General features: G+C 45.5%; 1 protein-coding gene across 1 annotated transcript in view; it reads right to left on the bottom strand.

The window, feature by feature from the left end:
- Positions 1 to 2,451: 2,451 nt before the first annotated feature.
- Positions 2,452 to 26,592, bottom strand: part of TTLL12 (tubulin tyrosine ligase like 12) — a 207,794-nt gene continuing 183,653 nt past the window's right edge. The window contains exons 13-14 of the mRNA XM_085652473.1: positions 3,868 to 4,006; positions 2,452 to 3,446 (exon numbers count right to left, since the gene is read on the bottom strand). Coding sequence (XP_085508599.1) covers positions 3,295 to 3,446; positions 3,868 to 4,006 — 291 coding nt within the window. The 3' untranslated portion in view covers positions 2,452 to 3,294. The remainder of the gene's footprint in view (positions 3,447 to 3,867; positions 4,007 to 26,592) is intronic.

Genomic DNA, 26,592 nt, shown 5'->3' with positions numbered 1-26,592 from the left:
GACTTCCTGGGAATTGGAGAGGACAAACTAAGAGCCGGAACTGCAAGAACAGTGAACTGACCACGATCATGGCGCAAAACCCTGCTTTACTGCTGGAACCTTGACAATTGCAAAGACTGTGGCTTGTTCATAAGTTGTGCATCTGCTCCAAGGTTAGAAGGACGGCCCAGAATTTCAACAACCAGTTAGCATCTCCCTTGAAGTGGAAGACCCACTTCCATGCAGTCTGCAGGCACTGACCACACCTGGCCAGATACACTTCTGCCGACCCCCGGGTCCACCGAGGGAGTAGCGCCCCAGAAAGAGGTATTCATACTCAAGAAGGTAGATTATCTCTTCACGAGTTTGGAGACACCAGGACCTCCAGAACCAATTTCCTGAGCACAGGAGCATTTGACACAACCGAGGGTGGTTGTGTGTCTAGTACAGACATCACTGCTGCAAAGATGACCAGCTCGCCGAGGGACGACGGAACAGACAAAGCTGATTCTGGGAGTGGCCCTGTGGTCTGTCTTTTTCCGCTCACCGCACATCAAAGGTGACTAGGAGGGATTGTCACAATCCCAATTACTGTGGTGACTAAGAGTGATTGACACAACCTCCATTCCTGATGACCCTTTACAGGCTCAATTCCATGGTTCAGCACAATGCTGTTAGAAGCCAATCACAATGCATACGTTAGGAGAGGTGCACTATTTCAACAAACAAAACAGTGAAAGTTTATGGCAGTCCTCAGTCTTTCACCTTTGAAAGCAACACATCTGTAAGTATGCAAGAAGCGCCCAGTTTGTGTTTGGTCTGTCTTAAACAGATTTCTGTAAATTCAAAATGTCAAAATAACAGTCCTCTGCTACAAATCTATTTTGTTGAAATACCCATGAAAGCTATTACCTTTATATGATATACACCAATTATAAGGACCATTATTTGTCCCTTTGTTTAAAGGGAATATTTGTTAGAATTGCATTTTTCAACTTTTGTAAACTCCTGAACACATGTAGATGCAAAACGAGGTATTCTTAGGTAGGACTATATGCTAGAATAAAATTGGGCAAGGCAAATGATAAGTCCATTAATAAATGGACTAATGAACCAAATACATTTTCCTCAAACAGAATCCTCTAGCTCACTGGTAATTAGTTATGGGAGCGCAAGGCCTCAAAAACATGGTCCCAATGTTGGGTCAAAATGATGCTCTGGCTTTGCCCTTTTTGAAGCCACCCTATTTATAAGATAGAGTTGGGCAATTCCATCTAGAACAATTTTCAAAAGCCTAGCCTCGACACGACAAGGTTAGTATTCTCTTGCCAAGTCTGGAGCTAAAAAGGGGGGAACCGCTTGTTCATATTTCTCAAGGAACAGAAAACAGATTTCACAATCCAAGTAATTTGCAGAATCATAATCTGCTTTCAGATAGCACACAAGTTCTTCACTTTAAAGAATGCAAAAAGGACATTACCCCAGGGTTTCTGGCCATATGACAGCTTTAATTCCAGTAATAAATATCTCACTCTAAAAGTAACAAATTAATTTTCAAAAGGTTTTGGGTCATCAGATTGTCACAGGACTAGAAATTTTCACCAAACATACACACACTGGTTTTAGGGGAGGAACAACATTTAAAGAGAATTTGGATGTCACAGTTTAAACGGTTTCTATCACAACAATGCATGCGATGTGTCAGGGACAATAAAATGTTACGGAGGAGAGGATCGAAAGTGCTAAACACTGTTGCTGTGCCTTTTTAGGTACAACCTGTGCTATGTCTGATGAAATATTTGATCGAGATTAGCACTATTAATCCAAATGACCCTTGCTAGAGCCTACAGATTAGAATGATGCAGTCAACTGTGTTGACGACAGCAGACAGTCTTAAAAGAACCAGAGCCACAAAAAGATATCACTCCGCCAATATCTCAGACCATCTACATTTAGTGTGACCATGAACTCTCTGCTACTCAGGGCTGAGACACCAGACCAATGGCAGCAGAAATCCCTACAAAGTGCTGTAGTTGTTGGATCACTGCCTGCTCCGTCAGTGTGGTAAGATAGCGTTGACCGGAAATGTGGTACTGGTTTAATACGTTTAAGGTCAGCTCAAGTTTTCTTTCAGGATGGGGTAGCAATTTCCCTTCTCAGGGAGGTAGTAACCATTGCCAACAGGATAAGTGACTTGAGGCTATGTCACAAACTTTTAGTGAATAGAGAGTTAAATAGGCCAGTTCTTCAAATATAGTGGCCAGGACGGCGTCATCTGGGGTTTCTGATGGTTTACTGCTCCTTTAAAAGCTTGGAGGAGAGTTGGGCATGGAGGAAAAGTGAGAACTCACACATTCGATCCAATAAGCTTATCACCATTCTTGTGCACCCCTCCCACTGGAGAGATGTGAATTTGAGCAGTGTATCTTCATGGACAGTTTACATTTTATCACTCAAACTTAATTACAGAAATGCCACGTATGTAAAATGTTTATTTTACCTAACAGGCAAGCTTCTACTAAAGCACAACCATGTCACTTTAACAAGTTTCTTTGCAACCACACATTTCCCACTTTGCGTACTCTGCATTAATTACCTGCAATTGTATATGACTGGTTCAAGTTGGCTCTTACAGCATTTAAAGCAAGACAATATTGGGCAATTTCAGAGCCATTTCTTTCACCCAGGAGACTGTCAAGACCTTTGGTGCACGTGTTCCAATGCAATGCAAAGCATTCCTCTGACTCCTACAGGCAGCTGATATTGTGTTAGTGTACAGTTGTTGTTGACATATAGTTTCTATATGTCCTGATACACAGAGAAGTGGAAGTTTAATTTTATTGAAAAAAGAATTATTGAACGACAGACATCGCTTAAGAAAACAGATGGGTGTTTATGACTATAAAATTATACTCCTGTTACAGATTATATAAACAAAGTGCATATTTTAACAACTCGCTTAAGAAAACAGATGGGTGTTTATGACTATAAAATGATACTCCTGTTACCATTGGAAATGCAGATTATATAAACAAAGTGCATATTTTAACACCACCATAAAGCATTATGTGTGAGCGGCTACCCGAGGAACACCAGCTACTAGGCACCAATGAGTCATTTCAGAATAAATGAAAACAATGCACGACTACACTGCATGCAACTTGCTAGACCGTTCAAAAGTATAAATGAGTCCAAGCAGGAATCAGTGGCATTCCAAACTTGCAAGACTATTCCCTCTAACAAATTATAAATGGTAGAGAATACTGTTGCATAGGAGGTTATAAAAATCAAACTACATTACGTATATGCTGTGTTCTAGCTAATGCATGTTACATGACAATTGTTTGTTTCATCCAGAAACAATGCAGTAAAAATATCATTAAAAAAAGAAGGATGATATTTGCAGGCTCTTGTGCAATCAGGATTGAAATTCACTTCCAGTATTTGAGGACACATAATTCGTTTGCCTGAAAATCAAAAAGAAACAGTTTAACAGTTAGCCACCAAGATTTGGTAAACATTTCATAATCAAGGACTAGTTTTTTTCATCCTGAAGAGGTTCGTGTGACAGTGCTGTTCTGTGGAGTGTAATGTGGAGGCACCAGAAATCTTAGGACAGATATCAGGCATGTGGGGCCATGGCGTGGACATGCTATTTTGCTAGGTTTTCTTATAAAATACACAGTAAATATGGTATAGCCATAGTTAGACCTCAGCTTTTAGTACTGGACAGAAGTGTATCCTTCGTTTCTGTGCACATGCCAACTTAAAAAAGAATGGAACTAGGATGCGAACAAAAAGATATGAATGATAAAGTTCAAAGCAAAAGTGAGAGTTTTACTACATAGTACTGCATACATTATCTATGTTGTATGACCTCCTGCTTACCACTTGCATTAGTATCCCACTTCAACATCAAATCAATGGCATAGACTGCTCGAGATGAAGGATATTCACAAATTCCATAGGGGGCCGGCCGGGCAGCTGCTGCTTTAAATAGTTCAACAAAGGTCTTAAAGAGTTCTGCCTGTTGACACAACACAAGCAAGACTTGACATTTTTGAAATTGATGCAAAACTACTGTGCTGACAATTGCACAGCTGTTATAAGTAAACATATATGCATAAACAACACCATCCTGTTAATAAAATTAAAGGTCATCAAAAATAAGAATGCATTTGTTGTCAAGATTTCAGATGTAAAGAACAGTCGGTATACAGTATAAGACTTTACTTTAACCCCTTCAGTGCCCATGACGAGCTGGACTCGTCATGGGCCGCGGTGGCGCTGTGCCCATGACGAGTCCAGCTCGTCATAGACCCCGCCCGCTAATGCAACGGCCGGCACTGGGCGGGGAAAGGGGCGGGCACTGAAGGGGTTAATGTTTGCATTGTTTAGCATTTCGCTCATCATTTGTTGCTTTTGTCATGAGTAGAAAACCATAATTTCCCTTCAACAACGTTTTTTCATTACATTTTGTTTCTCTCTTCTAGGACATTTACCCCACTGTGCGTATGCAGCGGGAGTTGGCCTCAAGAACAGCTCATGGGCCAAGACCTGTATCCACCCCTTTGCAGCTGTTCAACCCAGACTACGGCTAAATCCTGAACCAGCAAAAGAACCCAAATGCACCCTGTGCAGGGTTTTAACTTTTCCCCCACATGATGTGCCAAAAATCCCTTAAAAACAGAGGGGTCGGGGAGGAGCCAAGATGGCGACCGGGACGGCAGCGTAGATTCCCGGCTCCGTGAACCTCCGCATCCCGCACGGATATCCTGCATGAGATCCTTATTCTGCGCTACGAGATCGTGTTCGTAAACGAAAGTGGCAACCGATCGCGTGACTCCGAGGTCTCTGACTGCCGTACAACCGGAGAAATCAGCGGTTGAACTTTGCGGCCCGTGCGGTCCCGAAGCCGGGACCTCGAGTGGACGCCTTGGCCGGGCGGCAGTTGAACAACAGCGGCCTGTGGTGACTGGGTGGAGTCGGTCCACCGAAGTGGAGCTCCCCTCGGCCTGCATTTTGCTGCGGCCGCTCCCCCCTGCTGAACGTTGCGGACTGAGGACATGCCCGGGTGTGCAATTCTCGGATTCCGTGGCGTTTGCCCTTGTCTTTGACGGTGAGCTGCCCGGACGCCGTCCCTGACTCGCCCTGATCCTTGCGGGCTGCTCCCGGCTTTTCGCGGGAGCTGGTCCGTGGCGGAGACGACTGTTGCCCGTGACCGCGCAACGGCTGAATCTGTGCCTGCCCCAGGATCCCTGTCTTCAGCGACGTGGACCGTGAGGAGTTGTTCCCGGGGTCCTGGCCCCACTACGAGTCGGGCCTTCCCAGCGGCCATTTTGTCGCGATGCAGCCTACCATCCTGTCCGCTGGGACGCAACGAGACTGGGGGTGTGTGCCTTTCGGGAGTGTGGCGGAGCGATCGGAGGGAGCTGCTCTGGGATACGGCGACCTCCTGGAGGCCCTTGGTGCCCTTCATTACTCCTTGGCTCATGGCGCCGGGGTCCTGGAGGGGAAGCTAGATGGTGTGGTAACAGCGTTGGGACAGTGGCGGCATGCTGGTCCACAGGTACACAGTGGCTTTCCACACTGCACACAAGAGGAAGATGTTGCGGCCCCCCCGCGATTAGTGTACAGCCGGACACTCCGGACAATATGCTACCGTGTGGTCGGCTAACTGTGGACTTGATCTGTTCCGGAGGTATCGGACCTGAGCGGAAAATGGTGGCCTTGTCCCGTGCGCGGTCTCCGGCGGCCCAGGGACAATTCCAGCAACGTGTGTCTCATTTGGCTGATTCAGCCTGTCTGGACCTTGTGTGCAGTGCAGATCCTGGGGCGGCACTGGAAAAGACGCCCCTCCATGAAGCGGTCTGTGCGGATGCTCAGAGACTTCCACCCCACCTGTGTGCGGCGCTTCCCGACTGTTTTTGGACACTCCTGTACCTTGGGACATCGGACATGGTGCTGGGTCGAGGGACAGGCATGGGCAGAATCGCAAAAAGCGGTCAAGGCTGAGGCTGATCCTTCGGGGGTGGTCACCTAGTAGACAGGCGGACTCATGGTTGCGCGCTCTCGTGGTTATTCGCATAGTTGGTGTATAATGATCCCCATTCCCCCCCCCCCTTTTTGATATGGTCGACTTGGTGCTGCTAATCGTTTGCTGGGGGGAGACTTCACCGTGCGGGAGGGAGAAGCCGGGGGTATGTTTTTAAGGCCCTCCTCCAGTTTATTATATTCTTTCCGCCCCCCCGTCCGGGGGGGCTCTTTCTCACTCTCTTTTTTCCCTGTCTCTTCTATATTTCGGGTCTAGTTCCAGGGCGACAGGCACACTGCTGGGGGGTGGGGCCATACTCATTCGCAGAGGTGCAGGGTGGGGGGATGGGGGAGGGGACTCTTTAGTCTTTATCTCTTTTTCCATGGCCTCCGTTTTTTTTTTTTTTCTGTTTCTTTTTGCTTTTTTTTTTCTGGGATCAGTGCGATACACCACCCTGATTGTGAATCGTTTGCTCTTCATGTGTGCCACAGTTTCCGGGGGTTCGCTGGGCTTTAGGTACGGGGACCTGTAGGCGCAACTATCTTTGATATTTCTCCTCATCCGTACTTTCCCGCGCCTGCGCCATTGATTTAATGTAGTGCTGCTTATTGTTTATGTCTCTTATCCTTGCCCCTTCTCGCTGTTGGGAAATTGTTTGGCACCTGATCCTACTGTTTTGTCTTATCATAAAATGAAAAACCCTTTCTCTCCTGGTGTCCTACCTGCGCGGCTCATTGGCCGGACTATATTGGATTGAAGACTTTGCTCTCCGAGGTGCCGCCTGTGTTGACATTTGCTATTATTATCCTGGTTACTTGGCGGCCGGCCCCGGGGGGTTGTAGGCCCATACGTGTAAATGATTGAAACATCAATAAAGGTTTTTCAAAAAAAAAAAAAAACAGAGGGGTCCAACACAAATTTGAAAACCTGTAATGCAATCTAAGAATTCCACAATAAAAAGAAAATAAGGGACTACTCTTTCCTCACAAACACTTTTGGGGTATTATCTGCACCTCTCGGACCCTTCCAGACCCCCCCCCACCCCCCTGTTCCCTCTAATTCCCCTCAAAATCTTCCTAAGGGTCTGAAGATGCTTCCTACTCCCTTATACAGTCTGTCACTTTTCCCGGGATAGCTTGGATCCTTGAATCAACAGGGACCTGCAAATCCATATTTGACAAAAGGTAATAAAATGTTCCCTCTTTTGATGGATTTGTTAATTTTTAAATAAACTGAAGATTCAAGGAACTGGATCTAATCTTCAAATCAACAGCCTAGAGCTCTCTAAAAGTAACCCTTGGAAGCCTGTCCAGCACTTTGGTCATGCACAGTGGGGGGTTTCCTGCAGGGCTTGCCCTATTTCTGGGCCTTTGGGTCAACTCCACTGTGTTTGGTTATTCATGACTGTGCACATTCTTAAGCCGTTTGAAGGAGGGAATCGCTGCAGAGCCTGGTCACATACCCTAACGAACAAAAGCAGGCAAACCCCAAGCTGGTTCTAGGCTGTACCTTACAGCAAACCAAGAAAATCACTTCCTGGATGGATTTGGTGATTTGAAAAGTGCAACAGTTACCCTAAAAAGAATGTCCTCTCTCTAAAACAAGAACTGCAAGAACAATGCCTCAACAGGTGTATTTTCAGCAATTTATAGAGCTTTACCAGATTGGCTTCCGCTCAAATGAACACTGGAACAATATTCCAGAAATGCCAGTGATGACTGACAAATAGCTAACTCCCATGCAAGCTTTTTCGAACTTAAGAACATTGACCAAGAAGGGGTATCTTGAGTGAAGGAGCCTAATAGGTTGGTAGAATGAGAAATGCGTGGTTATGTAACTATTATGTAAAGTGTTACAGACAGCCTTGTGGCAGAAGCAGAGAGCCTTGAAAACGGAGCTGAACATTTTCTTGATAGACCACCAGTGAAGCTTGGCTAAATAGCTGGATAAAGCAAAAACCAAAGGAAATGATGGACGGAGTGTTGAACATTGCAAGCACTCACCCCCAGTCAACTGATCTGGGTTTAATCCATCACCGTTCTTTAGCCCACTCTGCCACCCCAGTTCAGACATAGCCATATGCAAATCAGTCTGACCCTGTGCCTCATGGGAACAGTCCAGCCCGAACTGCCAAGCCATGTCTTCCCTGGACCGGAAACAAGCTTCCTAGGACCGGTTTCTGTCATTTCAGCCGTCTTCAGCCAGGCTTGCTTGAATCCAGTGGCAAAGTGAGCAAGGGTCTCACGTCTGAGCATACCCTGCCAACTTATGGCGAACAAAGCAAAACCAAAGGAAATGATGGACGGAGTGTTGAACATTGCAAGCACTCACCCCCAGTCAACTGATCTGGGTTTAATCCATCACCGTTCTTTAGCCCACGCTGCCACCCCAGTTCAGACATAGCCATATGCAAATCAGTCTGACCCTGTGCCTCATGGGAACAGTCCAGCCCGAACTGCCAAGCCATGTCTTCCCTGGACCGGAAACAAGCTTCCTAGGACCGGTTTCTGGCATTTCAGCCGTCTTCAGCCAGGCTTGCTTGAATCCAGTGGCAAAGTGAGCAAGGGACTCACGTCTGAGCATACCCTGCCAACTTATGGCGAACAAAGCAAAAACCAAAGGAAATGATGGGCGGAGTGTTGAACATTGCAAGCACTCACCCCCAGTCAACTGATCTGGGTTTAATCCATCACCGTTCTTTAGCCCACTCTGCCACCCCAGTTCAGACATAGCCATATGCAAATCAGTCTGACCCTGTGCCTCATGGGAACAGTCCAGCCCGAACTGCCAAGCCATGTCTTCCCTGGACCGGAAACAAGCTTCCTAGGACCGGTTTCCGGCATTTCAGCCGTCTTCAGCCAAGCTTGCTTGAATCCAGTGGCAAAGTGAGCAAGGGACTCACGTCTGAGCATACCCTGCCAACTTATGGCGAACAAAGCAAAAACCAAAGGAAATGATGGACGGAGTGTTGAACATTGCAAGCACTCACCCCCAGTCAACTGATCTGGGTTTAATCCATCACCGTTCTTTAGCCCACTCTGCCACCCCAGTTCAGACATAGCCATATGCAAATCAGTCTGACCCTGTGCCTCATGGGATATGCTGGCCCTACTATTAATTTAGAGGGCCAGATGGGTGGTGGAATTTCGAATGAGCTGAAGTCTGTTGATGAGAAACAGAGGTTGCTCGATGTAAAAGAGTCTGCAGTAGCCAAGCCAACTAATGATCAAAACCTGGGCAACAGCAAGCTTTGAGGAGTTCACCTTCAGCTTACAAAAATATGTGGTCATTAATAGCTTGTTGACATCGGCTTCAAAGGAAAGACCAGCGCCAAAGATGAAGCCGAGATTGCAGGCAGTGTGGGTCAGGGTGGGACAGACACCGAATGAGTTGGGCCACCAGCCAAAAGTCGAGATAGCAGGATTGTCAAAAATTAGAATTTGGGTTTTATCGATGTTTAGCTCAAAAGAGTTATTTTTGTCCATTTAACGACCTGGGAAAGATACTGTTTAAACAGAAGCATAAGGGAGGAAAAGGCACCTTGCAGTTTAGGATGGTTTGAGTGTCATCCGAGTAGGAAAACACATGGAGGCCATGGACAGCAATCAGGTCAGCCACAGGAGTAACATGCACGTCGAATGGCATGGGGCTCAGGAAAGACCACTAACCCCTAACATGCGGTGTACTACTGGCCGTGCTAGCCTTTGTTTTTCAGTCTATGCATAGCAGGTCTGGATTGTTTGAACTATCCATCTTTTGATAGTTCCCTTGGTCTCTGGCATGCCTCTGCTTGTTCTTGCACAGGAAACCAAAAACTGGGGTCCCTTTAAGGTATTTGTCTACTTAGAATAGAAAATTGTACTTGATTTGGAATGGTTCACCAATAATAATCTTATCCAAAACTAAGCAAACAATCGTAGTGATAGGTGTTCTTTTATTTAATGATCTTTTATTTCCATGTCTAAGACACCCAGCCTACGTGTTTCGTTTAAATAGATAACTTGAAATTCATCAGGGCTTTCCAAATCTAAATTAAATGTTGGAATATTCCCTCTACTTTGTATGATGTAAGCATTAGGTTCCTCCCCTGTGTGTAAGAAGATAAATCCTCAGTAAATCCTTTCTTAGAAATTAATCCATATGTATGGCCTTGGGTTTGATAGCCCATCAGTTGTACCTCCAGCACGAACCAAGCCGACCACACGCCAACTATTATCGAGGTCTTGGTCTCCTTGTAGGAAGCTGGTTCTTTATATAGTGGACCAAAATGAGGTACAATGTGTAAAGAGTCCAGGCAAACACCATCTGGTTTACAGAGACACAAATGATAACCCAATTGCTCTCTTTTGCGGAAGTGTGGGCGAGCAGTTAGGCTTATCAGAGGGTAGTGCGAAGCAATTGTTGAACTCACAGAGCCAATAAATGAGAAACACTCAAGAATAAATCTGAGACCAATTTAGAAATATCAGCTGCATTTGTATATACATTTTAATACCAAGACCTTCTTTATCAAGTAAGTACTTTTTTAAATATGAATTTTTACAGGTAAGTAAATAATTCACTTAAATGCATCTTTATAATGCATCCCTATGGGAGAAAAGGCTCACGTTGCATACAGTTATTTGCGATCGGTTTCTGGGGGTCACTTTTGGGACTTCGGGCCGGATGGGGCCAAGGTCCAAAGAACCACCACCAGCAGTTGTTTGTAACCTGCCCGGAGGTGTTCAGGTGTAGAGGTGATGATCATGTTGGTAGCTGCGCCACAAGCTGGCAGAAAGGAGGGGGCAGCTGGAAACAGGCTGCAAGGGGGACTCTTGGACAAGTCCAGGAGCTCCCAACAGGGGGCTCAGGTCACAAGGGCCTTGAGGACAAGGGGGCACAGTGTGGTCATTGGTACCTGGGCTGGGGCGCTCGGGTGCAGAGGGGAAAGGTCGACTGGGCTCTGTGCGTCCTAAAGCCTTGTGGTAGTCAGTCTCCCTGGATGAGGGTGCAAAATCAGGATAGCAGGGGCACTCTGGAAGTAGGTCTCTGCAGTGCAGACTTCCCTCGACACGTGTTTCGCCCCCTGTGGTGCGCAGGGGGGCTTTTTCAAGGCATGTTATCTCTACTCCTACCCTGATAACGCAAGGTCATTAAAGAAGTGCGAGTTCCTGAGGTTATTGACCCTCATGTAAGAGTGGTCGAGAATTGCGGTCCCGTACTGCTGACAAGGTCTAAAATGTGTTCTGTTGGCTAATACAAATGTGTATATGTACATATGTGTATATGTACATATGTGTGTATATATATATATATATATATATATATATATATATATATATACACACACACATTTTTCATACTGAGTACTTCTTTCGTGTTGTGGTGCGTTTCGACTTACATTTTGTTTTAACCCCTTCAGTGCCCATGACGAGATAGTCTCGTCATGGAGCGCGGTTGCGCTGTGCCCATGACGAGACTATCTCGTCATGAACCCCGCCCGCTAATGAAACGCCCGGCACAGGGCGTGGAAAGGGCGGGGCACTGAAGAGGTTAAATAGATTGACTAAATACAGTTACGCTAAATATACATTTACTTGAATGTCATTTACACTAAGCAATTGTATAGTTTGCAGGTCCAGTCTCTGGCCCCCAGGCAGGAGTGCGGCAGGGCAGCACGTCTGCACAGCAGGGCAGGCAGTCCTTCAAGGCAGCAGTTCAGCAGAGTGGCAGTCCTTTCAGTTGCACAGCAGTTCTTCCTGGCAGTTTTCCACAGGTACAGAAGTGTATTGAAGAGTTGATGCAGAGGTTCTATATTTAATCTTGGTGCTTACTTTGAAGTGGTATAATCTTCTAGAAGTTTTCCTTTGAAGTGCACAGGTTTACTGCCTCCCCTGTCCTAGCTCCAGAAAAACTACAGACTACAAAACTAGAGTATGTAATCCTTTGTGTGAAGGCAGGACACAGCTTATTCAGATGTAAGTGAGGCTGTACCTAAATCTTCCCTCGCATTCTGCCAGCGATGGCACATCTAAGCTCTCCCTAGTGTGTGGATGTCTAGACAACAACCAACTACAGAGAGGCTGCAGGCACTAAATGGATAAGGCAGGAAAATGCTCATTTCCTAAAGGTGGCATTTCTAAACTGTAACCAAAAGTCTTACTTCACCATAAAAGAGGATTTTTCATTACAATTCCAAAGACACCAAACATGAACTATTTAGCTGTTCCCATTTGGATGTTACAGATTATTAAATTTAATAAGGTAGCTCCAATGTAATCCTATGGGAGAAGTAGGCCTTGCAATGCATTTGAGAGGTTTTCACCACCAGGACATTTAAAACTCAAAAATACATGTTCTACTTTTTCAATACATTGTACCCTGTCTTGTGGGATATTTAGGGTCTACCCTAGGGGTGACTTCAATGTATTAAAAAGGAAGGTATTGGCCTGGCAAAAGGTTTCCTACATAGGTCAAAATGGGAGTTCAAAACTGTACTCACAGGCAGCAATAGCAGGACTGAGACATGTTTAAAGGGTTACTTATGTAGGTGTCACAATAAGGGCTGCAGGCCCACTGGTTACATTTAATTTAAAGGCCCTAGGTACACATAGTACCACTTTACAAGGGGCGCATAAGTAAACTAAATCTACCAATTGGATGTAAGCCAATTTTACCATGTGTAGACAGAGCACAAACACTTTCTGTACTTTACCACTACTGACCAAAGCTCCATTCCTAAGGCTAAGAAAAACTAGATCAGAAAAGAGTGGAGGCGTAAGACAAAATATTTGGGGGGGGGGGGGGGGAGGGGTGGGAGGAAGACTTACTTAAGGCTGACAGGTCTAACAACCCTGCTGTTGTTGGGGGGTGGGGGGGGGGGGCTTTGCTGAGTAGGTAGCCTCTTCTGCCTGCGGGTCTTCTGGTAGACAGATCCATTGCTTGAAGAATCCCCAGAATTGCAAGGCACACATTGCCTTTGCAGTTGCTTTGTCCACTGCTGCCCTTGAAGGGCGCATCCATAGAGAAAGGCATGTTGATGCAGGAGGCCTGTACCTCTGCCTTGAACCCTGAGACTCTCATCCATGCGTGCTTTGACTGTTATCGTGGTGCACAACTGTCTGCTTGCTATGTCAGCAGCGTCCAGGGCAGATTTTAGGCACTTTTTTTCTATTCTTCCATGAGGTTCTACATAAGGCCCTCCATCTCATCCTATTGTTCGTGCACGTAGCGGGTGAGGAGGGCGCTGGAGTTGGCAATCCTCCATTGGATTGCGGCCCCTCTCGCCATCTTCCTGCCCACTAAGTCCATCCTCTTGCTCTCTATATGAGGCGGTGGGCCACTTAATGTTGGTGCATTACCCCTCTTTCTTACTGTTGCTACTATAATGTAAACAACTGGCACATTGCCCTTTACATAAATGGGATCCCGTGAAGAGAGTTTCTATTTTTTATTTGATGCATCGGGTCACTGCCTTCGCTGGTTCCTGGAAGGCTTCCTTCTGTTGGTCAAGGATGCTTGGTAGCATGGGCAAGTAGAGGTTCATCAGGATAGCATCTGTGTCTCCAGGAGGAAACAGGAGTTTTCTTTCTTCTAATCCAACTGAATCCCATAATTGTCAGCTTCCTCTCTTGATAAGTCCATTGTACATAGTGAGGTTATCTGGTGGTGACTATAGGAAGATGGCTCTTTATATAGTGTACCAAAATAAGGTGTGTAGAGAGTCCAGACATCCCCTACTAGTGTACAGGGGCTTGTTTTAATCACAAGGTGCTCGATTTGTGGTAGTGTGGTCGAGCAGCCTTAGGCTTATCAGAAGGGAGTTAAGCATCTGTTGCACACACAGTCAACAAATGACACACACTCAATAAGGAAGTACAACACCAATTTATAACAAAATAACAGATTTTTCATATTTACTTAGACACCAAGATTTTCTAGATCAAGTAAGTACTTTTTGAGTTAGCGATTTTCAGAAACAAACAATACAGCTGTCAGATTAGAGGCATGAGCCTCGAACAAGGTAATGTTATCCTATGGGAGAAACAAACACTGCATAGGGTCACTTGTAACGACTTACAGAACTGCTCTCATGACTTAAGGTACGCAGGGGCGTACAGGTCGGTTTTGGCATTGGTGGTGATCGGACTGAACATAAACAAGCGCTGGTGCTTGCAACAGGCTCCCCGAGTATTGGAGCAGGGAGCCTCCAGTGGGGATCAGCGTCCTGAATACTTGCTGGGTCAAATGGGCTGACCGCCCGGACACTCTGTTACCTCCTACTGGGCTGCTGCATCGGTGGACCTGGTGGAAAGCAGATCAGTGAACCGGACTGTGCGACTGGTGCCAGAAGACTGCAATGAGGTGGCTCCTCCGCTTCAAGGGAGATGCTGGTTGGCAAAGTGCTAGCAGCCCTCCAAAGGTTTTGGAGGATGCAGAGCTGCAGGACAAGTTAGGTCTTCACAATTGTCGAGACCGGAGCAGGCAGGCAGGGTTTGGCGCCAAGTCCTCAGCTAGTCCACAATTCTTGTGTTCTTCAGCTCTTCTTTGTCTTCATCCTTCTCTAGTCAGGTGAAGTTAAGTTCCTGGGGTCCACCTAAATACTCAACCTGGGGGCGTTAAGGGAACTGAAGGGTAGTAGTCAATGGGCTACTTACCCCTGGGGTCACTACACGGCCTATATGACCATTTCCTGTGATGAGTGGGCATAACCCTGTTTGAGTTCCTAATTCCACCAAAAACAAGATGGTGGAATCCTCCTTTTGTGGAGCACATCAGGTAGCCCACCTTAGGAGTGTGACTAGCCTGGTGGAGCAACATGTCCACTGCATAGCTAATTTCCTGCCTGTCCTGGTGCCATATGGACCTTAGGGCAGGGGGTGGCATCTCCCAGGATTGGGGGAAGCCAGGGTCGCATATCAAAGGTGCCAGAGGCTTTGAAGCCCCTGGTATTGATATGCTAAATCACTAGCAACCCTGCTGGAGGAGGGGTGAACACCTTCCTCTGGAGCAGGCATGGTTTCTGGCCTCAGAGAGCATGGCCTCCTGCAGGGGTCAGAAACTGGTCTGTGGTGGCAGGCTGGATTATACCAGTCAGCCAGCACACTTGACAATGGTAGGTCTTTTAGGGGGCACCTTGAAGGTGCCCTCTGGGTGCATGTCATATTAAATCTAGCACTGGCAACAGTACAGATTTATTAAGACAAGGTGTTTGATATCAAACACCATAGGTTTCAGTAATTCCATCATGTAGCTGGAGAACGCATAATGACCAGTGCCCAGTATATGTACTTAAGATGGCTTCCCTGTTCACTTGTACCATCTAGTAATTGAACTAGGTAGCCTAGGGTCATAGCTGCTCATGCAGATATTCCCTTACATGTAACATAATGCACCCTTCCTTAGGGCTACAAAGTCTGCTGTAGGGGTTACATATATGACATGCAGTAACTGTGGCATGGCACACAGTGAGTGAGTGTGTATGTTGTGTTTTCACTCATGATTTGCACAATGACACGCAGTCTTCAATGGAAGCCTGCATGCAATTTGTATGGCGATCTCTTAGAGTGGAATAATACATGCTGCAGCCATTAGGGACCCATATTTTACCACCAATGCCCGAGTACTAGGGGTACCACTTACTAGAGTCTTACAAGGGTGCTTAAAATGTGTGCCATTTAGACTTTCACTTGTTTTAGGGGAAAGAGCACTGGCACGGAGGTCTGGTTAGCAGGCCTCAGTGCATTCTAAGTTGAAAACCAGCATCTAGTAGTCCAAAATGGAGCCAAACGTGAGGGGGCAGGGTGGGCAACTGTTACAAAATTCCAGTTTTCTACAGTGACGGCCTCGAAGGATAGTTGTCAACACCATCCTAGGGGGATGCGGTGTCAAGATCCCACCACATATCCTGCTGTACTTGCCACTCGTGGGAAGCTGAATCTTTGAAGAACTTTTCTTGTTCTTCCTCAGGCATCAAGGACGTTGATTTCTTGCTTGCCTTCTTTATACTTCGGTTCAAATCGCTTCTACAGGACTCAGAACCTGAGGGCCCAAAACTCCTTCATCGTCTATTCGGCGTCAATGGTGCCTTCCTTTTCGTAGTTGGTGGCTCTTTGGCCTTGTGCTCCTCATCATTAGTCCTCGCTCTGGCACCTGTGGTCTTCGAGGGATTTTTGGATGGTTTGCCCCCAACAGTGTCCTTTTGCTTGGACCGGTGTGGCTTCTTGGGTATACGAGTTTCAATGTCAACGCCTAATTGGACTTAGAGTTCATGTAGTTCTGGGGTGTGTTTACCAGCTCTTGAACTCAGTTTCCTTTGCGGCCTCCTTCGCCAACCTCCTCAGGGCCGCCAACCTCTCAACGTCATTAACAACTTCCTTGGCACCAGACTGTCCTCCCTGCACAAGCTCCTTATTCTCAAGGTTTTCCTCCCTCTTCTACACTTGACAGGCCAAGATCCCTCAAGGACTACGGTTTCTGCTGCTCAGCCATGGTGTAGGATGCTAGTAGTTGCTTCTGTCTTACATTCAGCGTTTTGAGCTGGAATTTGGCGCACATCTCGCAGTCTTTGGCAAGATGGTCCTTGGGCAGGCACAATTTGCAGATCTTGTTTGTGTCGTTCTGCACATACTTGTGGTGAAGGTTGGGGAAGAAATTAAAAGGGGTAATCTCCATGCCCCCTTTCCACCTCACCTCTGTGCATTCTCTGACCTCATGCTCTTGGTCCAACTGGACCTCTGCCGTGTCAAGAAGGCCCCCACCCCCCCCGCATTGTCTCCTTGTGATCTTTGTTGGTAGTCTGTTGCTTTCTGGTGTTTTCTTCCACAATCAGTCAGGTCCTTTGAATTTCCCTCAGAACACTCCAGTCTTGCTTCTAGACCGAGTCGTGGAAAAAAATGATCTGTAGATGGCGACCATGCACAGGCATTTTTGGGGTGTACGTCGGATATCAGAGTGGATGGACTTACCACCAAATTGTGGTCAACAACTCCCGGGGAGGAGTGAGGGAGGAATTATGAGAGACAATTCCGCAACCCAAAAAAAAGGGCATGAAATCATAATAGTGAAGCTTTAAAAGAGAATACACATCAGCAAAAATAGTATCAAAGAATGATCTGTGATACAACATACACTACTCTTGTGGGCGGTGTCTGTAGCCTAACAACTCCAACATCAATCATAGATCTGTGCATGTCTAGTCTGTGGATATTGAAAGACGCACTAACTGTAATCAGCACAAATGATCTACATGATTAACGGCCCTTGCGACTTAAGATACATTAGATTGAGTAGAAAAATTAAGACGCGCAACAGCGAGCACCGTAGTAATATACAATGTGGCCGTGGCACCATAAAAAAAGTTAAACTATTTTCTCAGCAATAGGATTACCATAAAAGGGTAGTTATCTAACAGCTGGAGCTTAATACAAATAATACTGACAAAATAATTTTCCAAAAAGAGCAGGGGAGGATTTACTGTTTGTCGCCAAATAAGGGTCTGAATGACAGCACTCCATGGATGTCTTTACAAAGACGACATAACAATTTACACCTTTTATTTTTAAAGGAAAGAATCAGGTATGTTAGAATACACATTAAATTCTCAGTAGATGTGACAAATCAGGCAATCACTTATAGGTTATGAGTGATTAACATTCTTTGAGATCAAAAGACAATGAGTTTTGATTGAAATGTAAAGGGAAGAACTTTGTTTAAAAGAACTGTCAGGAAGATTAGTAATCAATTAGAACAATGAAAAATGTAATAGACCCGATAGCTCACTGGGAGTTACTATCCGTAATAAGGACAAGCATAGTAACCATAACTCTGTCCCGTTAGGCATTTGGGCAATTCTCGATGTAAATAATGCAGAGTGGACCGAAAGAAACTCAGTTTAGACGTTGGTCACAAGAGAACACCTCACGCTGCTGCATGCATGGTTAACATTGGTCATGTGATGTGGAAGACCAAATCCTCTGCTGCTGTATGAGGAGGGTTCAAATAGGTACAAAGCCTGGTGTTGAACTTTGACAAAGTAAGTGAAAGGGCTTTTACAGTGTGAGAGCAGCCTGACCGCTACATTTAGATCTTTTCCTTATTAGGGTGTAACAATAAGGTCTGGCCCCCTCCAATACCTCATGGGGCTTGATCACTATTTCGCCTGTAAGGATTTAATTATTATTAAAACAGAGTTGCATGCTTTGATGGTGTGAATTACCAGGTAAAGAATAAGACTCACTATGGTTGGTGTAAAGTAAAAAAACATAGGTTTTTTTGTAGAATTTGTGAATTACATCAAATGCACATGTGATAGTTATGTTTGTGTGCAGTGCTCACAGTAGGAGAGTATAGATTTGTATATACAATAATTCAACCTCTATTGGCCCATAGATACAACATGAAAGAGTCTGACTAGTGTGTTTGTAGGTATGGCATTCCTGAATGAGTGAATGACAAACTCAAAATCATAAATTCTGTGGTAAAGAAAAAATCTGACCTAAGCAGATCACGGGATCCAGTTTTGGTCCTGAAGAAAATCAACTGACTCCATTGGCCAAGGTGTATTGGCTGAAACTTGTCGACCTGTGGACGCTGGAGATACTTTTGCTCTCAAATAGGTTTGCCAACTGTTTTTAACTTTGTCAAGGGGCCCTTCAAATAAATTAGTTATAGGGTACCCTAGACAAATGTAATCATTCTTTAAATCCCTGAAACATAATAAGGAGCTCACTTCGGTTTAAGGTTGAGCCCATCCTGATACAGATGGTATCTTTACAAGGACTATGATGAAGCATACCCCTAGATGCCCAATGTGTCCCTGCAATTGAAAGAAAGATATATAAAAGAATTAGGAGCAGTGAGTCTCCACTCTTGAGTAACTGAGGTTAGCATAATCGCCGTTCACGAGAGGTAAGTAGGAGGTGTTTACTAGGCAGGTCACAATTTGCGACATCCTGCATTTCGCTACAAACTCATGGTAAGTGATAATTGGACAGGAGACTACAACCCTGTATAAATATTTTTAAAGAAGCCAAAATTTATTAAAGGAACTGGTTCTGCTTTAAAAAATATACAAGTTTCCTGATTGGAAAAACATGTGGCAGAGCAGGCAGTGATCTACTGGACCACTTACACCCCATGGAGTCTGCCGACACGTTTACCAGAGGGGAATAGGTCCCTAAAGGACCCGCTTCCTCATAGTTACCACTTTCTTTGAGGAGTCTAACTGGTGAAAGGCTTGCGACTGGAACTGCAGTTGAACAACACCGACACGTACCACTCCAAATCGCAATTTGGAAAGAAGACCTCTTTCATGCCCTTTGCTAATTAATATGTCCTCTAACACATTTGTCACTGATTCATGATCTAGTAAGGTCAACTGGTTCAATAAATTTACCAGCAAATTATCCTTCCTGAGATGAAGGGTAGCTTACAGAACCACTGTGGTATAGTATATGTGCGACAAAGGTCTGTTGTGTTTGTATACATCTGTCTTGAACCCAGCACCTCTCTGGTTCAGCTAATGCACGGAGAAACTAATACCATTCTCTTGAACTTCTCCGGAATAAAGTTACTTGAACTATCTGCAATGAAAGAAAATTGACACGATACTGCTTGGAAATAGACCAAATCAGGCTGATTGGAAGAGATTATAAGATCATAGCTTAAATCACAATTCTGAAATATTCCTTTTTTTAGACATTTGTTCACATTTGTGCAAATCTACAGTATGAAAAAGTATATGGCACAGCAGCTCTTGCCACCATGTTTGAAGAGAATAAATGTTGATTGTCCAAAAGGAAAGAATGCTCCTCTGGCAGAATATTTGTGTGACAGCTTGAGGATAGGGCAGTGGTGGGCACAGGGGGGGTCATAATAATAAGTAGTGCACAAATACTATAATGTGTGAGACCAACTGGTCCAAGATTATCATCTTTCACCGTCTCAAGACATTTACACTTTAACAGGCGTATGATAGGTGGAAATACATTAAGGGGGTTAACGGAACCCTAGAGGAGGGCATAGTAGTAGTGGGTGGCTAACTCTTTCCCAGTTGCGAGAGGGATGGGAAAACAGCTGCATAAGTTGTGATGAAAGCCAGTGAAGCAAAAGCAAATTCTTATGAAAAGCTTGGAACATATAGATGTGACGAGCCAATGGTTTTGAAGGTGAAAATACCAGCAACTCTTTGTGCGAGTCTGATCTATTTGATATGTTCAGATGATCTGTCCATGTAGATTCTGAGGAGGCAGCCCCAATAAAAGGGCTTGGCATAACTTCCCCTAAATGTCCTGGGAGAACCCTGTAGAGGGTATTCAAGCATGTCTGTATGACAAACCTAGGTTACATAACATGCAACCATGTCCACAGAATTGATTCCCAACGGATGTTTGAAAGTCTCAATATGGAATAAGATGGCTCTCTACATAGTGCACTAAAATGAGATACACTAGGCAGAGGGTCCAAGCGACCCTTACTGGTTTACAGGCGTTATTATAATAATCCCATATGTTGTTTTGTGGTAGTGTGGGCGAGCAGTTTAGGCTTATCAGAGGATAGTGTTAAGCATTTATTGCACACACAGTAAGTGAGAAACACTCAAAGAAACAAAACACCAATTTATTAAAATAAGAGATTTTTATATGAATTTAGACACCAAGATCATCGTAATAAAGTAAGTACTTTTTGAGATAGTGATTTTTCAAGACTTAGAAAATGCACTGTATTTTATCTTTAAAGTGGTAATGTGTTTTCAGCGTCGGGTGGCCCATAGAGGTCAATGGTAGACAGTCCTTTGGAAAAGGGACTGCAAGCGCGGACTGGGGGGGCGGGGGGGCCGGGGTGTCAGTCCAGTTGAACCTACAGCGGGCTCAGTTGTGCACACACGGACACCATCAGTCCACTTGAACTAAGGCTGGGGGGCTTGTGTGCAGTGGGGCTTTCTCCAGCTGGGTCGCACTGTTGAAGACTCTTGCGGTTCGCGGACCCTGAAGAAAGAAGCTGAGAGGCGGTGACTGGGGGACCAGTCAGGATAAACCCGTGGGCTCAGCCCATGAGGGTCTCAGGACCACGTTGGCACCTTCGCCTTACTTGGACTCGGACTGTGGAGCGTGGGTGCAGGAGTGCTTTGAGGTGTCGGGCCGCGGTCAGTCAGATGCTCACTCTGGATCTTGGTGAAGAGGGCAGCAGGGTCACTCTTGGAGTTGGCCTGGTGGATCCTGAAGTCCCTCAATGGTAGGTCTTGCTTTATGCTGTTGGAGTCTGGACTGGACAATCAACAAGCCTTGGTTGCTGCAACTGTTCCGGTACCCAGGGTATTTGTGCTGGGTGGCTTCTGGGGGTCTTGGCGTCTCCAAATTTGGCATGGAGATACATCTTACCCCATGGAGCATGGAGTCCATCCTCTTGTCCAGCTACTCCTTCGGTGAGCCGGACGGCTAGCAACATGTTGGACTGGCAGATGCTCTGCGGTGCCTGCAGATGCAGGGGACCAGCTCATCTACTCCAAGGAAGATCTTTCCCAATAGTTGAGGGGCTGGGCAGTCCAAGGGTTTTGGGGAGGGTGTCCAGTGTTTGGCGAAGTCGGTCCCAGCGATGGTCAAAGTGCAAGCAGGTTGGCAGGGTTTTGGGCCAATCTGTGGTGTAAGTCTTCAGTTCTCACTCTCTTCGGTCCTACTTTCTTCCTTGATTTCCAGTAGCCTAATCTGATTTCCTGACGTCAAGGGGCCACCTAAACACTCAATTTAGGGGCGCTCATGGGAGTAGCCAATGGGCTACTTACCATTAGGGTCATTACACCCCCTAGATGACCACTCAGTCCCAGAGTTCCTAATTCCACCACACATAAGATGGTGGAATTCTTTCTTTCATGTTCACTTCACTTCAGGCTGCACACGCTAGAGCTGTGGCTAGCCTGGAAGTGCAACATGCCTCCTTGCATAGCAAATTTCCCTCCTGAACTGGTGCCAAATGGGCCTCAAGGCAGGGGGTGGCATCTCCAAGGTCTGGGGGAAGCCAGGCTTGCATATCAAAGGCGGTGTGCTTTTTGATGCTTCCTGCGTTGACATGCTAATTTACCAGCCATCCTGCTGGAGGAGGTGTAAACCTACCACAGCAGGCATTGTTTCTGACCTCAGAGCGGGGCCCTCACCTCTTAGGGGGGTCAGAAACTCGTCTGTGGTGACATGCTGGCTGGACAGGACCAGTCAGTCAGCACACTAGAAGACTAGTAGGATTCAAGGGGTACCTCTATGGTACCCTCTGGGTGCATGTATTACTAAATCTATCATTGGAGTCAGTGTTGATATCAAACACCATAGGTTTCAGTGAGGCCATTCTGTAGCTGTCAAACTCGCTTTGACCAGTGCCTAGTGCATACGTTAAGATGGCTTCCCTGCTTACCTGTACTATCCAGTAACGGAACTAGACTTTACAGGGGCATATCTGCTCAGGCAGAAAAGTCCTCACATGTGCTGTAATGCATCCTGCCTTAGGGCTCCAAGGCCTGCAGTAGGGGTGACTTGCATCCAGCTCATGAAGTGTCTTTGGTATGGCACATAGGAGTGTGCCATATAATGTTTTCAAACATTTTGAGAAAACAAGAGCGACCCAAATGTCCTTGCCAACTGGGTGTTGCTAATAAGCAAAAGACAATGTTCACAAGAAACTCATTTATCAGTTAAATTACACACTCTGCAAGAAAATATCACTTGCTAGAATCAATCACAAATACAAGCAGATATATGGCATGAGGCCTTAATTCAATATAGGCAAAGAAAAAATTCTATATATAGATGGATAGCGAAAGCCCACAATATAGCTAATTAAGTTGTTCTCACTTCAGCCGAAATGAGTCAGATTTATTTGCAATCACAGTATTTTCAAACACAGTACCTCAAAAAGAACAATTATTTATACTATAAACAAATGTGTGACTTGGTGAACCCCAGTCAAGTGACCATAACCTAACCGTAGTGAAAACCCAGAAATAGGTTGGGGGGAGAAGAAAAGGTTATTGGAAGTGACAAGAAGAGGAGCTTTTCCCAATGGTAGTTTAGTTGATTGTATTTTGTTATTCTTAAGCTCTCTCTTAGTTAAAAGTCGACGACGTTTCGACCCTGTCGCGATACGGGGTCTCTTCAGGACAGGAATTCTGGGGATATTGTTGGCACAAGGTGTACCAGACTTGGATGTCTTCTTATTTATGAACTTGTGATTTCTGGATATTATCAGATATGGAAGGGCAGGGACTTGGTATGGTATATGTATTTCCAGTTCATTAGATGAATGTAGGGTCAACTCGCAAAAGGAAGGAGTTTTAAAGCCCGCCGCGCAACTTTGAATACAGACGGAACTTGAGTAATTGACTTACTCACCTCTGAATTTTATATCGGATTCTTGGGAGGAAACCAGAGTCTCCACCAGTTGACCCTAGTTTGGAAAATGTTTGGGTCCTACAAGGGTTGTGAACAGGCTACCTTCCCTACATTCATCAATATCCAAGGGTAGTGCTAAGCATTAATTGCACACACGGCAGTAAGTGAAATCAACACCAATTTAGAAAGTCTCAAATCTGCTAAGAGTTTAAGCTATTTCTCAATCCAATTCTTTTGGTCCGTCGAATTTTAAGTCTTGGCATCAGGGGTGCCACCTAAATACCATATTTAAGGGTGTTACAGGTAGGGTCAGGTAGTAGCCAATGGGCTACCTGCCTGTATGGTGACCTCACCCTCTATATGATCATTTTCTGTGGGAAGTGGACATAACCCAGACCCAGAGAACCCAATTGCACCAAAAATCAAGATGGTGGAATTTTCCTAGTCATGGTTGGAATTTTCCTAGTCGTGTTCACTTCAGGTAGCCCACCTTAGAGGGGGTACAAGCTTGAGGGTGAACAAGTCTCTAGACTAGCTAATTTTCCCACCTGTCCTTATGCCAAATGAGCCCTTGGCAAGGGGGTGGCGTTTTCCCCGCCTGTGGGAAGCCAGGGATGCATATCACAGGCGGTGGAGGTCTTTGAAGCCTCCTGTCTTGATATGCAGATTACTAGTCAGCCTTGGAGGAGGTGACAACATCTCCTACCAGATCAGGCTTTGTTTCCAACCTCAGAGAGAATGGGCTCTCACCTCCAGGGGGTCTGAAACAAGTCTGTGGTAGCAGGCTGGACAGGACCAGTCAGCCAAACCACTAGAGGTCGGTAGGTTTTCAAAGGGTACCTCTAAGGTACCCTATGGGTGCACGTATTAAATCAAACACTGGAATCAGTGTGGGTTTATTAATATGAGAGGTTACACCATCGGTTTTGACCAGTGCCCAGTACTTACCTTAAGATGGTTTCTTTGTTCACTTGACTGCCAGTAATTGAGCTGGCCAGCACAAAGGCAAATCTTCCCATGTCCTCCCATGTAATATAATGCACCCTGCCTGAAGGCCAAAAGTTGGAGTGACTTACAAATATTACATGCAATGTTAGGGAACATAGCACACAGGATGTGTGCCATGTTGTGTATTCACTTTTTAGGGCATATTGTCACACAGCATGCAGTGGTTTTGTGATCGGTCCCTTACAGTTGCACAATATATGCTGCAGCTCTTAGGTACCCTCTTTAGTACTCAAACCCAATTCACTACACTCATGCTGTAGGTACCTGGGGTACCATTTACTAGGGACTTACAGGGGAGCTAAAGTCCTTGGCCAATTGTGAAACAATCAGACATCACTTTGTTTTAAAAAAGGAGCACTGGCACGGAGGTCTGGTTAGCAGGCCTCAGTGCACGGTCAGCATCTAATAGCTAGAAAGGGGGCAAAAAGTTCAGAGCAACTGCAAAAAAACCAAACAATTTCCTACACAATATCCTCCATATTCATCGGTTATCGGGCTGTTTTTTGTAAATAGGTAAAAAGCTTGTGGACGAAGGGACAAATTCACACAAACCATAGGGGCACTGAGCCAAATGCCAGACAGGATTAGATGGTCTGAGGGCATTGCTGCCAATACCAAAAACTGCCTATTCTTTTAGACTTCTGGTTAGACCTTGGGCAAGAACAAAAAAACGGAATTACTTGGCTTTCAGGAGTCAATGCACTCTTTTTTTTTTTGATAATCAATGTTATTGATTTTACAAAGAAGTGAGAAAATGAAGGTAAACAGTACAGCATTGTATGAATCATCATAACATGTGGATTTCGGCACATAGTACAGGTATAGCAAGGTACATTATTGTTTCTCTCCCTCCAGAGGGCATAACGAAGTAGACCCACAGACATAGGGGTAACGCTCAGTCTAACATTCCCAGACATTTGCCCCAGATTCTCCGGTATTTGGCAGGGCAACCTCTGGCTTCGTATAATGAGAGTTCCTGTGTGGCGCACCAATCTACTCCTCTACGCCATTTAGCTATAGTGGGTGAGGTGGGATTCTTCCACACAGCCGCGATGTTGCGCTTGGCTACCACCAGGGCGGTTCCCAGGAATGCCTTGTCTGCCCTGGACCCATCCAACCCGTCAGTGATGCGCAGTAATATGTTTAGGTGGTTGTGCGGAACTTCCCATCCTAATATCTCGGTGAGCTCCGCTTCTAAAGCGGCCCAGTAGGGGGTAAAGTGTGGGCATGTCCATACTACATGAAAGAAATCTTCAGGGTCTGAACCGCACCTTGGACATGTCGGATTCGAAATAAGGCCTGCTCTGTGGAGGTGAGCGGGGGCGAGATAGGAGGTGTGCAGGTAATAGAGCTGGACCAGGCGAAGCTTGGCTGAAACAGTGATGGTTTTAGGCGCCATCAGTGCATCCCTCCAGTCCTCGTCCTCCAAAGGACCCAACCACGCCTCCCACCTAAGTTTCAGCTGGTCAAGAGAAGTGGGACCATTGTTTGTTAAGGAGCGATATATGCATGAGACTCCGCCTCTCCTGAGAGTACCCATCATGACCTGGGCATCAAGGGGGCTGTGTTCTGGCAGTGAGGTGCCGGATTTTGTGTGTGTGTCTAAGGCGTGACGGACTTGCAAATATCTGTAGAACTGGGATAAATGAAGTGCATATCTAGTTTGAAAGTTGGCAAAGGAACGAATATGATCACTGACCCACATGTCTCCAAGTTGCGAGATGCCAATGAAGTCCCAGCTTATAGTCAATGCACTCTTGTTATGCTTCTTCATTTTATCTTAATCTCTAAGACAAAGAGAGATTATCTCATATAGGTAAAATAAGTTCGGCCAGTGCACAACACAAGGGAAATTGGGTTTCCGTGTCAGTTGATTTTTTTTCAGAGTTTCGCCTGTCTGCAATGGTGGGAATGGGAATGTTGGTTTGAAAACTATTCAATCAGCTGTACACGCCAAAATGTATCATACAGATAGAAAACGGAGGAATTCCACCCATGCATAAGCAGCAAACCATGGAAGACAGGAGAACATTTATGTACTATAGGTTTAAGGACATTTATGCTTACTGCATGGAACGTCTGTTTCAACCAAGGGTTACAAAAAATGGTCAATATACCGGTATAGTAGAAACCGCACTAAAGCTTGCTTTTATCAAAAAGATATAGTTATACAATGTTCGAAAGAGGAGCAGCAGAAAAACGAAATTGTTACGTACT

The sequence above is a fragment of the Triturus cristatus genome, chromosome 4_1 (assembly GCF_964204655.1).
Source record: "Triturus cristatus chromosome 4_1, aTriCri1.1, whole genome shotgun sequence".
In the NCBI taxonomy this organism is placed as follows: domain Eukaryota; kingdom Metazoa; phylum Chordata; class Amphibia; order Caudata; family Salamandridae; genus Triturus; species Triturus cristatus.
This window is presented reverse-complemented; position numbering and strand designations above follow the sequence as displayed.